This window comes from Gobius niger (assembly GCF_951799975.1).
Source record: "Gobius niger genome assembly, chromosome: 21".
Lineage (NCBI taxonomy): Eukaryota > Metazoa > Chordata > Actinopteri > Gobiiformes > Gobiidae > Gobius > Gobius niger.
The window spans coordinates 22,585,179-22,600,949 of NC_136872.1; the positions used below are offsets into that span (position 1 = coordinate 22,585,179).

Sequence of the window (15,771 nt, forward strand, 5' to 3'; positions counted from 1 at the left end):
ATAAAGAAAACATACAAAGTGTTTCCAAGCTGGATCACCCAGATCACGGCTTTAACTCCTCTCTCCTCTCGCTTGTCATTCCCTTCACATCTGAACCCTGTTTTAATTCACAATGAACCACTACAGTGTCTAATCTCGACTCATCTCCGAGGGACCGCAGCTACGTAGCCCTGGGCGCGCGCGTTAGCATATTAGCATTCACGTCCCGTCCCCGGCTAGATCAAATTAGCGTCAGCGCTAGCCCCGGGGTGAGCGCGGACGGGGGCAGAGGAGTGAGACCTGTACATGGAGGTGAAATCGAATTAGCTCGGGTATAGCGTAGCCGTTATCCGTTAGCATATCTCGGCGGCTTTTATGCGAAGGCCGGGCCCCGTCGGTCAGAAATGAGATTAGCCGCGCGGATGCTAATGAAGAGGAGTGACCCGCGCCCGGGCAGAGGACGCGGCAGCGACGGCGGCTTGATTGTTCCAGCGGCTAATGACCAGAAAGGCTCAGATAATTAGCTTCTCATCTGCTGCGATAATACCAGACTGTACGCGTGATGTGAATGTGAGATATAAGGAGCCTGGAATTAACTTTGTACTCTTTAACCTCTTAACCCCCGCCTTAACCGAGCACGTTTTCACCAGTTCCACCAAAAACGAGCCGGAAATGAGGATAAAAACATAGCACAAAAAAGCATGAAAAAAGTGAAAAAATCTTCAGTTTTGTAGGTCTTAGCTTGTCTTAGCTTTCAAATGTGGCGTTGCTCTACAGGCTGTAAGCTCCAGGCAAGAAGCTTTTAGATTTGGGTGAAGCTGAACTCGAGAAAATGTGCTCAGTCAAGGTGGGGGTTAAGAGGTTAAAGGCAGGGCCAGATGATGATATTTGGGTATTTTCAGTATCAGCCGATAGTCGATATCTGCCTTTTATCGGCCGATATCTCCAGGACCAAAAGTAATAGAGACTTCATAGGCCTCAGGGGAGCGAAGAAACATTGCGGTGATAATCAGTCACCTATGTTATGTATTTTACAGTGTGTTGTGGACTTTACTGTTTAATTTTGGAACCATAAGAGAGAGAGGTTTTGCCGTTCCTTTGAAAATCACTAAAAATGTTAAAACTAAGTATTTTGCTCTACATGTTCCAGCCATGTCCTAATAGAAGGAGTGCACTGTCACTCAGAAAGTTGTTGCTTCAGGTCCGAAGTGCCGTCATGCACGAGCTTAACATAGAAGCTGCAGTTACACGTATGACCTGAGGTGGCAGTAGTGAGTATAAAATGGCCAACTTGCATCTAGCCCCCTTAAAATGTGTATATTTAATTATTTTCTTGTAGTGTTGCAAGCAACTGCTGAACTAATCAATGAGACGAGCTGTGTGCTTTTATTTTGGCGCGCTGGATCGAAACAGGAAGTCACTTCTTGGGCGGCGTTGTTTTGATTTGAAGCTATGCACAGAGTAACTTACCATCCATAGTTCCACTACAAGAAAAAAAAGTTGGGTATAGAGCCTTTAAAGTGCATATGAGTGGTTTTAATGCTTTTGAAAATATGACTTGTTTAAAGTTGTAAGAGAAAAATATCAGTAAAGCAGCAATTTCAATGAATTTCAATTCCCATTGCAGTTTGACTCATTTGCACGGCAACAGTTTAAAATCCTCTGTCTATGGCTGTGTCCGAATGTCCACACTATTCCCTATGTAGTGACTATATAGTGATGACGCCATTTTGTAGGGGTGTCCGAATGTCCAGAGAGAAAAAAGTAGTCCACTCGAAATTTCCCACAATGCATCTCGAAAAGTAGTTAGCATTGATGGTCATTAAACGGGTCAATATAGACCACAATGCATTGCGAGAGTTGGAGAAGAGCCTGACAGCGACAGGTCTTTGAACTAAACACGACTGAAGTAAATCAGCTGTTTCAGTCGTGTGTTTGTATTTCTCATGAGTAAACGACCTATAAACGGTTACGGTGAAAAGATGCTAACGGTAGCTGCTAACCTTTAGCTGGAGCTGTTAAATGACCAGTAGCTTCTTCTTGAATGATCCAAGTCATTTATGTAAAATCCATGTGAAATAAAGCGTATCTGTCTCGTATTTATCCATAAATATTCCACTGTCTCATGAGTCTGGTTGGTCTTTATCACAGAAATACATAATTCCCGGAGTTTAGCAAACTTTTAGCAGATGTAGTCACTCAATCTGCTGGTGTTCGGACTCTGACCTACTTTCGGCGTCTCTGAGCTAACGCTGGGGTGATTTTTTTTCTTTTTTCGTTTTTTTTTGTGATGATAGTTTTAATTTTAATTTAAATGTAAAATAAAACGCCTGTAAAAGTGCCAAAACAGTCGTTCTGTTTCATAAAATAAACGTTTGTAACAATAAATAAATTCAGATTTAAATTTTTTTTTAAAAACATATCTGACGTCACGCAGCTCGGAGAAAGTAGTGGCTTGTGTCCGAATCGCCAACAGAATCAGTGACTATATAGTCGACTATGTAGTGCGGGCCTATGTAGTGAATGAGGGGTTAGGGACGAGTGTGGACATTCGGACACAGCCTATGTCACTTCCTGTCAGTGTCCAATAAGGAAGTGAAACAATAAACATCACAAAAATGGTCAAGCTGAAGAAAACTGGGTAAAATCTTCAGCAAAATCTGAAATATAGTTGTGTTAACGATGTTTAAGCGAAAAATATGTCTAATGTGTCAAATGCACTTTAAGGAAAAGTTTAGATTGTGCCTACGTAGTTTTATTTTAATTGCGAACACTACTATCATTTCCTCCTGAATCATTCCAGTCTTGTCTCTTCTTTCCAGTATATTCTCACACTGGCCCGTTACAGCTCCACGTTGACCGGATCCATCATGGCGTCCCACCCGTCCTCTCCCCTCACTCCTCACTCAGCGGGTCCTTACGTAACGACTCGACCCGTCCCGCCCCGTACGCCCCTCGTGCCCCTTTTTTCTTCAGGATTGACGGACCGAGTTCCCGCGGGACGTTCGGGGGGACCGGCCGCTCTGCCTGCGTTTCTGCTGACTGATGAGCCCGGGCGAGGGGCATACGTGGGAATATGAAGGGGGAGAACGGAGAAACAGTATGGTGTAATTTATTGGAAACGGGAGAGGGGCTGCCTCATTAGCATACGGCTGCCATGGCAACAGGACACATGAGGGAGGGAGAGAGAGAGGAATTATTAGACGAGGGAGAAGGAAGGAAGGAAGGAAGCGAGACTCTATATACGGCAGGTCTACGGGCGTTTTATCGAGCTGCTTTTGGAGGAATACGCTGAGAACTATGGGAGAAAAGGAAAGGAAAGTTAGCAAAGAAAAAACACATGTCAGGGGGAAACTAAAGTACATTACAGTACGAGGCGCTGCAGGGGAATAAGGGAGAAATGAAATGTACAGATTACATTTTGAAAGTTTGAAACTGAGTCGAATTTCAATATTAATTTCAAAGGAAAGTTGGTTTTAATGATGTTTTTCAGCATTTTAGCTTCATTTTGAAAACAACGCACTATTAAATACTGAATGATCTTAGTTTAGTTCGAGGTGGGGGCCCCCGGAGTGTAAACAAACGACTCAAGGGGAACGCGAGACAAACGAGCTCAGGAACCACTGGAACATTTGTTTGTTTGGTGGACAATTTTCTTCACTGTTAAAAGAACAACGACCGGACCCTCCAATCGAAGGCGAAGTAAAACATCACATTCTTCTAGAGCCCAAACTTTTAGTCTCCAAGGGCCAAAACAAGGGCCGAACACAGCGATTTCAAGTGTGAAACAAATATAACTGAAAATAACAATACTTAGTGTTTTTATTTTATGTGTGCAAATAACACGTTACATTAAAGCAAATGTTAGTGTTAGTTTCAGCCACAAAATTGCAGTAATATAGTACAAAATGTAAACATCTTTAACAGTCAAAGCTGCTTATACCAGTGAGAGGCATGACGCTGGTGTTTGGACGTTTTTATTAATGTGTCGTTTGCAGCTCGTGTCTCGTCAAGGTGTGAGTCAGTCAGTGACCTCTGAGTCTGGACTTGTTGAGGGTCATGAGGGCCAGATCTTGTGCTGGGAGCAGAGGGGCGCAGGCTCTTGGCGAAATTATTTTCCGACGCTGTGGGCTCTGCGGCACTTATGAGGGGGCGTCACTAGAGGAGGTGAGGGCGTCATCACTAGAGGAGGTGAGGACGTCACTAGAGGAGGTGAGGGCGTCACTAGAGGAGGTGTGGGCGTCACTAGAGGAGGTGAGGTCGTCACTAGAGGAGGTGAGGTCGTCACTAGAGGAGGTGAGGGCGTCACTAGAGGAGGTGAGGGCGTCACTAGAGGAGGTGAGGGCGTCACTAGAGGAGGTGAGGGCGTCACTAGAGGAGGTGAGGGGGTCATCACTAGAGGAGGTGAGGTGGTCATCACTAGAGGAGGTGAGGGCGTCACTAGAGGAGGTGAGGGCGTCACTAGAGGAGGTGAGGGCGTCACTAGAGGAGGTGAGGGCGTCACTAGAGGAGGTGAGGTCGTCACTAGAGGAGGTGAGGGCGTCACTAGAGGAGGTGAGGTCGTCACTAGAGGAGGTGAGGGCGTCACTAGAGGAGGTGAGGGCGTCACTAGAGGAGGTGAGGGCGTCACTAGAGGAGGTGAGGTGGTCATCACTAGAGGAGGTGAGGGCGTCACTAGAGGAGGTGAGGGCGTCACTAGAGGAGGTGAGGGCGTCACTAGAGGAGGTGAGGTCGTCACTAGAGGAGGTGAGGGCGTCCCTAGAGGAGGTGAGGGCGTCACTAGAGGAGGTGAGGTCGTCACTAGAGGAGGTGAGGGCGTCACTAGAGGAGGTGAGGGCGTCACTAGAGGAGGTGAGGGCGTCACTAGAGGAGGTGAGGGCGTCACTAGAGGAGGTGAGGGGGTCATCACTAGAGGAGGTGAGGGGGTCATCACTAGAGGAGGTGAGGGCGTCACTAGAGGAGGTGAGGGCGTCACTAGAGGAGGTGAGGGCGTCATCACTAGAGGAGGTGAGGGGGTCATCACTAGAGGAGGTGAGGGGGTCATCACTAGAGGAGGTGAGGGCGTCACTAGAGGAGGTGAGGGGGTCATCACTAGAGGAGGTGAGGGCGGCATCACTAGAGGAGGTGAGGGGGTCATCACTAGAGGAGGTGAGGGGGTCATCACTAGAGGAGGTGAGGGCGTCACTAGAGGAGGTGAAAGCGTCACTAGAGGAGGTGAGGGCGTCACTAGAGGAGGTGAGGGCGTCACTAGAGGAGGTGAGGGGGTCATCACTAGAGGAGGTGAGGGCGTCACTAGAGGAGGTGAGGGCGTCATCACTAGAGGAGGTGAGGGGGTCATCACTAGAGGAGGTGAGGGCGTCACTAGAGGAGGTGAGGGCGTCACTAGAGGAGGTGAGGTCGTCACTAGAGGAGGTGAGGGCGTCACTAGAGGAGGTGAGGGCGTCACTAGAGGAGGTGAGGGCGTCACTAGAGGAGGTGAGGGCGTCACTAGAGGAGGTGAGGGCGTCATCACTAGAGGAGGTGAGGGCGTCATCACTAGAGGAGGTGAGGGGGTCATCACTAGAGGAGGTGAGGGCGTCACTAGAGGAGGTGAGGGCGTCACTAGAGGAGGTGAGGGCGTCATCACTAGAGGAGGTGAGGGCGTCATCACTAGAGGAGGTGAGGGCGTCACTAGAGGAGGTGAGGGCGTCACTAGAGGAGGTGAGGGGGTCATCACTAGAGGAGGTGAGGGCGTCATCACTAGAGGAGGTGAGGGCGTCATCACTAGAGGAGGTGAGGGGGTCATCACTAGAGGAGGTGACTGCTCTGATGGAGCACCACCCACATTCATTTCCTCACTTAGTCTTGGGCTCTCAGGTCAAACTGTATTTACTCCATTCTGAGCTAAACAATGTACATGTTCACTCCCACAACCCGACCACGGTGTCGATCTGGTCAGAGGATGCCCCCTCCCCAGTATTTCCCCCTTAAATGCACTAAGTCTGGAGTGACAAGATCACGGTGCGCTCCGCCTTAGCGCAAAGTGTTACGCTGTAGTCTGCATTTTGACACACAAGATCATGCCCTAAAAGTCTCTCACAGATGGAAGAGCTGCCAAACTTTGTAGTTTTTCTTGGACTGTTGTTTGTTTTACTTCTTTACTTTCCATTATGGCCAATCGAGTGCTTATCAGAGTCATGGCGACACCTGGATCTACAGCACCGACATGTGGCTTTATTCATTTGTTGACTCAAAGAAAATGTGATATTTGATCATTATGGAAATGTCAGTTCAGCATAAATTCTTTAATGAGTCCATTTTGGACACGTTTCTTTGTTTGTACATTATTGTTATTATGTTATCAGGCCCTGACCTGCTGATCTTCCAAGATCATCCACAAGAGAACATAGTCGAAATAGTTTGGGAAGTGTTTTTTGTGAAGAGCTTTTCGTAAATGCTAAACCGGTTTTGACTTCCCGGTGTTGATCTTGCGTAATAGAAATGGTCTTGTCTCGTGTCTCGTCCGTCCTTTGCCCCGCGCTTAAAGGTCGCCCGTGTTCCCTTATCTGTTTAGCCCCGATGGCAGCGGATGATTCATGAACCCCGTTGGTTCTGAAGATAAATGTTTTCAAAAGTCAAACTGAGGTCAAGAAGCGGCGGCATAAACTTAACCGAGAAGAACATCTTTCCTCCTCGTCAGCTGAAAAGAGTGAAAGAGTTTGGGGAACAGTCTGCAGACCATGGTTTGGACTAAAGAGTGACTTAAGTTGGAGGTTTTGTGCAGTCGATGGAAGTGAGACATGACATTCATTTTCCTCATAACACAGCAGAGGGACAGTTAGAAGAGGACAGTACTTAAACAAATCAACGTGACTTTCTTGTTCACTCTATCTCTGCCAAGGCTATTGTACATGTTTTAGTGAAACCAGAGTCCCCGGAGGAAGCCTACACAGACACGAGGAGAACATGCAAACTCCACAGAGCTTGATTGACAGGCCCTGGAGGCAGTCAATGTCCTGAAAATGCTTCATATTTTCTGGCTAATAAATAAAAACTAGCGTGGTTAAAAATATTTCACCTCTCCATGGGTCAGAGCGATTTTTAGAAAAAGAAAAACTCTTTGGAGCCAGGCTTTTAAGCCGTTCTTGGGACGTCTGAAGTCTCATTAGAATCAATGCTCCCAAGTGTCTCTTGGAGTCGCCCCTGGCCACCAGGGGGCGGTATTACAGCAATGTCAGCTCCCCCCATGAGGACCATACAGAAGCGCGATCCTCGCCCATTGAGCAAGACCCATAACCATCCCGCCCAAATCGAAAAGTTTACATTCTATAGGCCAGAGTAACGCCTCATTTGAAAGCTAAGACCTACAAATCTCATCTAAACAGATCTTTTTCTTTGTGTTGTTGCCGTGTTTTTTGACATTTCTTTTTTTCACTTTTCTGTTGCTCTCTTTTTGCATTTTTGTCAGTATTTTGACACTTTATTTTAGAAGCTTAAGATTTGGATGAGGCCAAACTGGAGAAAATGTGCTCGGTTATGGCGAGGGTTAAGACTTTAAGGTTTTGTTCCAAACGTGTCATGGATCAATCACATTTGTCTTCGATGCCATCTCTCATTGGTTAATAAGCTTTTGATATTTCTATTTGTATCTATATACAGTATATTTTCAATGTAACATGTTTGCCTTTCTTCGTTGGAAGCATTGAGTTGCCTTGTGTATGAAATGGGCTTCATGAATAGGGAAAATGAATATGAATGTGTGAATATGTAAGTTTTAAGGATGCTGAGGCTGGAGACCTGTGTTCAAACCCTCGCCTGGTTTAAGCACCTCCCTCTTTCCCTGCACTAACTTTTCCCATATTCTTTCTGTGTCTCGTAGTTCGTGGCGCAGCCGAACTGCCAGCAGCTCCTGGCCACCCTCTGGTACGACGGCTTCCCCGGGTGGAGGAGGCGACACTGGGCCGTCAAACTGGTCACGTGCTTCATCATCGGGCTCCTCTTCCCCGTCTTCTCTCTGGTAAAAAAGAGCTCAGCACCTGGGGTTAAACTGTCTCCGGAGGTCGAGCCGCGTCGATAAAACGCTCTGTGATTTTTAGCTCCAAGGTCGCGCCGTAGTTTACATCGATTTACAATAAACAAAGGAGGGCACGGCTCCACTAATGAGCGGCGCTGTCGGAGATTGATCTGGGAAAGTATTAAACGGCCGCAGTGTTTCCTCGGTCCTCAGGGATGAATATTTAAAGCTTCATTTTTGATTGAAGTGACTCCGGTGCTTTTAGACTTGTGGTGCTTAACGTTGCATTTACGTCTGCAGAACAATTTACTGTTCTGTTGTGTTGGCTTAATGTTTGTACCGTCCTGTGAGGAAACTCCTGTTGTGATATCGGGCTGTACAAAAGTAACTGCCAATAATCTACATATTATTATTATAGAAAGAAAGAAAGAAAGAAAGAAAGAAAGAAAGAAAGAAAGAAAGAAAGAAAGAAAGAAAGGAAGAAAGGAAGGAAGGAAGGAAGGAAGGAAGGAAGGAAGGAAGGAAGGAAGGAAGGAAGGAAAGTAAGTAAGTAAGAGGAAAGAAGGAAGGAGAGACAGAGAAGGGATGAAGAAAAAAGAAAGGAAGGAAGGAGGGAAGAAAGTAAGTAAGTAAGAGGAAGGAAGGAAGGAAGGAATTAAGGAAGGAAGGAAGGAAGGAGAGACAGAAGGGATGAAGAAAGGAGAAAAACAAGAAAGAAAGAAAAGGGATGGAGGAAAGAAAGTAGGAGGAAGGAAGGAGGAAAGGAGAGATAGAGAAGGAAGAAAGGAAGGAAGGAAGGAAGGAAGGACAGTAAGTAAGAGGAAGGAAGAAAGGAAGGAGGAAGGACAGTAAGTAAGAGGAAAGAAAGAAGGAGAGACAGAGAATGGATGAAGAAAGAAAGGAAGGAAGGAGGGAAGGAGAGATAGAGAAGGGAGGAAGGAAGGAGGAAAGAAAGAAAGTAAATAAGAGAAAGGAAGGAAGGAAGGAAGGAGGAAAACAAGAAACAAAGAAAGAAAGAGAGAGAAGGGATAAAGGACAGAAGGAGAGACAGAGAAGGGATGAAGAAAAGAGAAAGAGGAAGGAATGAAGGAAGGAAGGAAGGAAGGAAGGAAGGAAGGAAGGAAGGAAGGAAGGAAGGAAGGAAGGAATGAAAGAAGGAAGGAAGACAATGGATGAAGAAAGCTAAACCGAAAGAACAGTGAGAGAGAGAAGGAAACAAAGGAAGGAAGGAAGGAAGTCATTTCCAGGTCTCATCTCTGCCTCCTCCCTGAAGTCTCTCTCTTAAACAGCCTGATGGCACAAGGGACAAATGAGTTCTTCAGTCTCTCCGAGGAACATCCCAGAGGAAGGAGGAGCCTGGAGCTCATGGCGTTTCTCTGGCGGGAGAGTAAAAGTCTGGAAACTTCTGCTCTGATCTGCCATGTTGCCGCCCCTCCTCATTCTCTCAGAACACTGCGTCTCCGAGGGGAAACCAGAGGCCCGTGCGACTGAACGCCATTATACAGTGTTTTTATTATTTAAAAATGAGAAAGAATGAAATCTTCCACTTATGTCTCTGTAACTTTTGTGGTCCCGTCCTCCCTAACGGTCGTTCTCTCCGTTTCCTTCGGTGCAGATTTACCTGTTGGCCCCGAAAAGCGCCCTGGGCCGGTTCATAAAGAAGCCCTTCATTAAGTTCATCTGCCACACGGCATCCTACCTGACCTTCCTGTTCCTGCTGCTGCTCGCCTCCCAGCACATCGCCCGCACCAACCTCCACATGCAGGGGCCCCCGCCCACCATCGTGGAGTGGATGATCCTGCCCTGGGTCCTGGGTAAGGCTTCACCCCCGCCTCAACTAACACAAACATTAGAAGCCACAGTTCAATTCTTTTCCCCTTTATTTTTTAAACCTAGTATTTTCTCTATTCCCCCATTTTTTCCCTATTTTTGCCCCATTTTTCACACATTTCTTAAAATTTGAGATGAACCCTCATCTATAATCCTGTGTTTGATGCTTCTAAACTCTAACATGTGTCAGTGTTGGACAGTGACAGCAGGGGGGCGTTTTATTAGGGGCATGAGGCTGATATATTCAGGACATTCATGGGAGGAGCTCGGAGAAGAGTCACTGCTCCTTCACGTTGAAAGGAGCAACTGAGGTGGGTAGGGCAAATGTTCCAGATACGTCCTGGTCGCCTCTAGTGGGAGGTGCTCCAGGCATGTCCTAGTGGGACAAGGCCTTGTGGAAGACCCAGGACACGCTGGTGGGACTATGTCTCCGAGCTGGCCTGGTGTGGCCTCGGGGTCAGAACAGCTGGGGGAGGTGTGTGTGGATCGGGAAGTCTGGGCATCTCTGCTGAGACGCTGCCCCCGCGACCCGGCCCCGGATAAAGCGGAAGAAAATGGATGGATGGACAATTTTCCTACACCATTCACAGCCAAGTGATTAATCGATTAATCGTAAAAAATAATCGATTGCAAAATAATCGTTAGTTGCAGCCCTAGTTGAAAATGTATGGGCAGAGCTGAAAAGGCATAGGCACGCAAGGTGGCCTACAAATGAGTCTCAGTTACACCAGTTCTGTTTGGAGGAATGGACCAAAACTCCTGCCAACTGCTGTGAGAGGCTTGTGGAAGGAAATCCAAAACGTCTGACCCAAGTTAATGCTACCAAATAATAATGAAATATGTAAAAAGTAATAAAAGTGTGTGTAGAAAATTCTACCTCTCACTCTTCTGGTATTGAGCAAATAGAAATATTTTTTTTAAAATTCTAATTGACCTAAAGTAATAGTTGATTCTGGTTTCATGTCAGACACTGAGAAAAAAATGCATATGCCTTTTTATGTGAACATCTGTTTCCCACTGTAGAATTGCCATGTTTAATTCAATGATATAATAATGATATTGAGTTCAGGAGACTGAGATGGCCACTCCAGAACCTTCCCTTTGTTCTGCTGGAGCCACTGGCATCAGCGAAACACCTCCAATTGTTAGGCCTTTTCCACAGGGTCATTTAGGGTCATGGTATTTTGTTATGGCGATTTGAAATGAGTTCACACATTTTTTTCCCACAATAAATGGCTTCACAACATCCCGGACCATGAGTGAAAAGAAAGTTTTTGTGCTTTCATTCATGTTCTGTGAGAAATGGCCAAAAAAATCCACCAGGCCGTGTAAACTTATTGATAAACAATACAATGTACAATCTTCTTATTCTTTTTTAACTCAGTTGGTGCTGCTTGTTTCAGGTGCTCTCAATAGTCCCATTACGGTAATTAAAGGTATTGTGCGTTAAAGCGACTCACAGCAGTGTCTTCATAAAGTCCCTTGAGTAATTGCGGCGTGCTTTACAGAGCTCACATATTTGACTCATTATCCGCGGCTTCTCGCGATCAAAACCAATCTGTGTCAGTGAATTTTCATATTTTTCCGTGAAGTGTGAAGAGTGGACGTGTAGACGGCGCAGGTGGGTGTGCGTTGGTTCGAGCGCGTGGGAGCAGACCGCTGAGAAGAGAGAGGGATTTAAAACAACACGAGACATCTGTTACTCCTCTTCGCTCTCGCACGGGCCCATACATCACTTAATCCGCTTTTGTTTCAGGATGGAGATGTATCACGGTCTAAACGCCGCTGATTGAGCTTCACTCAGGCCACTTTGCAAACATGAAGATCCTAAGTGTCCGAGGCACGTGGAACTTATTTGTCCGACAACGAGGAGGAGGGAAAGCGACGTCATCACTCTCCAGTTTATAAAGATAGAATCAAATGCTATGTGCGAAATACAACAAAAACATTAAAGAGCGTACAATTGGCCTCACACTTGCAGTTACAAAGTTTTGTGGTAGAGGTTGACTGATATGTTGGGCCCTTATTTGGGTATTTTGCAATTGACACTTGACTTTTTTTCCCAAGAGGCTTTCAGATTTGGTAATGCTCGATTAAGGTGGTGGTTAAGAGGTTAAAGTCTTCTGGCAACGGAAAGTTGGCTTGTACATTTTTGAAACTTCCCGTGCACGTTGCAGTGGTGCTGGCCAAAAGTTGTAACATTTAACTTGAAGAGATACAGTGGGAGCCAGATGTAAACTATATAAAAAGACATATATCCTGCCAAGATCCTGTGGGACTTCCAGATACAGACGGACAGAATGGTAATGAACCAACCGGACATTGTGGTGGTGACAAAGGAAAGCCGTTGTGGTCGACATAGCAATACCAAGCGACTTCAACATCAGGAAAAAGGAACACGAGAAACTAGAGAAATACCAGGGGCTCAGAGAAGAGCTGGAGAAAACCTGGAGGGTGAAGGCATCAGTGGTGCCCGTGGTCATTGGGGTACTCGGGGCAGTGACCCTCAAACTGGAGGAGTGGCTCCAGCAGATCCCAGGAAATACATCAGACACCCCGGTCCAGAAAAGTGCAGTTCTAGGAACTGCAAAGATACTGCGCAGAACCCTCAAGCTCCCAGAGGACCCGAGCTTGGAGGAAAAAGAGACCACCAGCGGAGGGTGAGGAAGAGTTTTTTTTAATTTTTATATATATATATATTGTAGCTTGCTACAAAGTTTGCATACACTGAGGTTACTATATATTTGGGAAAGGCCGGATGAGGATGTCATGACCTTGGAAGCACAAGTCTGGTTCATCCTTTGGTGCAATTTCAAGACACTTGAAGGTCCAGATTCATTGGTTAAAACAATGACAGAAATGTCCAGTCATCGTACAGATCAGAAAGAAGGCGGGTTCCGTGTCCTAGAGATGAACGTGCTGTGTCTGAAATGTGAAGATCAACCCAAGAACTAATGCACAAGACCTGGTGAAGATGCTGAACCTGGTAAGAGTGAAACAAGTCCTGGACCGACATGGGCTGAGAGGGAACTCTGTCTGGAAGAAGCCAGACTTTAATGTTTCGAGACATATCCTGTGGTCTGACGAAAACAAAAAAAGAATTGTTTGGCCATAATGACCATGGTCACGTTTGGAGGAAAAAGCCTGAGAACACCATCCCAACTGTGTGTGGGGTTGTTTTGCTGCGGGAGGGACACAAAATAGATGAATTAATGAAGAAAACACTATGTGGAAATATTGGAGCAACATCACCCAGGAAGTTAAAGCTTGGGCACAGATGGGTCTTCCAAATGGATAATAAAAGTGTGTGTAGAAAATTCTCTCACTCTTCTGGTATTGAGCAAATAGAAATATTTTGCTTTCATGTCAGACAGTGAGTAAAAAATGCATATGTGTGTTTTTATGTCAACATCTGGTTCCCACTGTAGAATTGCCATATTTATCTGTGTCTGCCTATGAAAATCTGCCGGAATATCCCGCGCTCCCACAGATATCACTTCTGGTCATGTCGGACGTTTTATATTGTCAAAAAGATGAATCTGGACACAACATAATAAGCCGATTTTTCCAACAGTGACAGTGTCGTCAAACATGATCAGTCTCTCGGTTGAACCGTCTTCTCCAGCGATCCAGGACTTTTATGAGCTTGTCATGTGGACGGCAAACCAGAGTTGACGTTGAATATCAATGTGGAAATTTACACGCAAAGAAATGGGTTTATTTTGGATTAGATTCTTGTTGGCGGCTTTTCTTTTCCAGTCGGTGAAATGCGTGTCTCCTCATAAGAAAGTCTCAAAAGAAAAACCCATAAATATTCAACCTATTCCTTGATATTTGTGGCATGTGACAGCTTTAGCTCAGAATCTGTCTTTCCCGGTGGGTTAAACGCTGCAGGAGTTGTGTACAGATGAAACGTTGAGAAACCTCCGTCGAGAGCGTCTCTGGATGATTTCACACAGACGTAGCACTTCTGATTAGTCCATTGACACTGACAATGTAATTAGCGCCACATTAAAGGCAGTGTAAAGAAAAGTGAGGCTGGGAATACGACTGCGCTGGTAATTACAGCCGCCGCACCTGTCGAGACACAATGGAGGATTTCACGCCGTTTCTGAGCAAAGAGGATTATTGCTTCAAGTCACTCAGGAGCGTTGGTATCTTGACTGTTTTTAGTTTTAGGGCAGCTGTACTTTTAGCTGATTTACACAAGTGTCGCATGTTGTTGTTGTTTCCAGGCTTCATCTGGGCGGAGATCAAGGAGATGTGGGACGGAGGCTTCACCGAGTACATTCACGACTGGTGGAACCTCATGGACTTCGCCATGAACTCTCTGTACCTCGCCACCATTTCGCTCAAGATCGTGGCATACGTGAAGGTGAGGAAGTGCACAGGCTTCTGGACTTCTGCGATTGGTGTTCAAGACTAGTGTTAATACAGGAAATATACAGTAGCTCTGGTGAATATCCCATCACAAGTTTCATTAGAAAGTACTTTGAATACTTTGTTAAGAGTTAAAAGTTAAGAACCATTTTCCATTTGTCAATATTTTGCATCAGTGGTTCTAAAGTGGTCCGGCTCCGAGACCCGCCATTACCTTAATGACAAGCTGCGACCCAAATAAAACTCCAATTTGTCATATATCTTATAAAATATTGTATTTACCACATGTTTTTACTGAACAAGCCGTAGATTTGCTTTTTTAAGACTGAAATTTTGATCAAAACAACCCAATAATATACATTTTTACAGACTCCAGTGTGTTTCCGTGTAGTTTCAGATGGAAAATATTTAAAAAGCGCAGAGGAGTGCAAAACTAAGATAAAAAGGAACTCTCAAAGGAGGTCGGGACTTTGCTTCTCTCTCTCATAAGTCACCTGCTGGTTACACTTCTTTGTAACTAGGAACAACAGTAATGAGCGTTATCTTTGAGACGACTTCTATTTCCAGTGTATGCTTTGGCGATATCCAAATATCTGTCCTCGTGTGAGTCATATCAATTAAATTAGCATTGGAACTAGATAGCGCTCTTGAATGCCTCATTCAGGATTTTTCACATAGGGCCTCATTTCCTTGTGATCCAGAGTGTTGTTAATTTCTGGAGATATCTACTGTATATGCAGTCCTTATATTTGAAGAGTTTAGTGGTGCTAGGCTAATGCTAGGCTAGTGCATGTCTATGGTAACTAGTAGCCTGCATTAAAAACAGTCTGACTCAAGCACAGTGCACCTCAGATCACCAGACTATCCATATAAATGTCGGCTGAATAATGTTTGAAATATCACCATAACTTATATTTGTGCAGCATCAGCTTCCTGGTTGTAGCTACGCAGCGGCGGAGTGATCTGCTCGGTTACCGGATCTACAGGAGTTTGTTTACCTGCGGCCGCATTACTACACGTGGATTTCACAAAGGAGGTTTTTAAAGCAGGCTACTAGTTACCATAGACATGCGCTAGCCTAGCACCATTAAACTCTTCAGACATAAGGACTGCATGAATTTAAAAATATATATATCTCCAGAAATCAAGCAATACACACTAATAGAATCACGAAGAAGAAGCTAACATGCTAACGGGCAAAGCTAGCTGCAGGCTAACGTCACTTTAAACAGTATTTACAGCCAAGTTTGAGTGAAAAAAAAAATTTCCATTGTATAATTGAATGCGCAGTAACCCTCTCTCCCTTCGCCTTTCCTGTCAGCGTAGTGTTTACTCTCCAAGACAATTAATAAGTAAAAAAATCGTAACTTGCTACGACACCTGCAGTTGCGCTTATGGCCTCAAGGGGGAAGAGTTACTTAGTACTGCTTTCACATAACACGGGCAGTGACAGGTCAAAAAAACACAAAAAAAAACAAAAAAACGGGAGGAATTAATCTTACGAACTCGTGATTGTGAACCGGGCGCTCCTGTGCACGTCACTGGACTAGACCGTGTTTAATGTATGTGAAGAACATAACTTTTTGTAC

The 15,771-nt window shown here is 45.3% G+C and overlaps 1 protein-coding gene across 2 annotated transcripts in view; it reads left to right on the forward strand.

Annotated features, from left to right (window-relative positions):
• trpc5a (transient receptor potential cation channel, subfamily C, member 5a) overlaps positions 1–15,771 on the forward strand; it is a 179,824-nt gene that overhangs the window by 126,436 nt on the left and 37,617 nt on the right. For both annotated transcript variants that reach the window (XM_079579880.1, XM_079579881.1), the window contains exons 9-11: positions 7,838–7,975; positions 9,588–9,786; positions 14,038–14,177. In XM_079579880.1, coding sequence (XP_079436006.1) covers positions 7,838–7,975; positions 9,588–9,786; positions 14,038–14,177 — 477 coding nt within the window. The remainder of the gene's footprint in view (positions 1–7,837; positions 7,976–9,587; positions 9,787–14,037; positions 14,178–15,771) is intronic.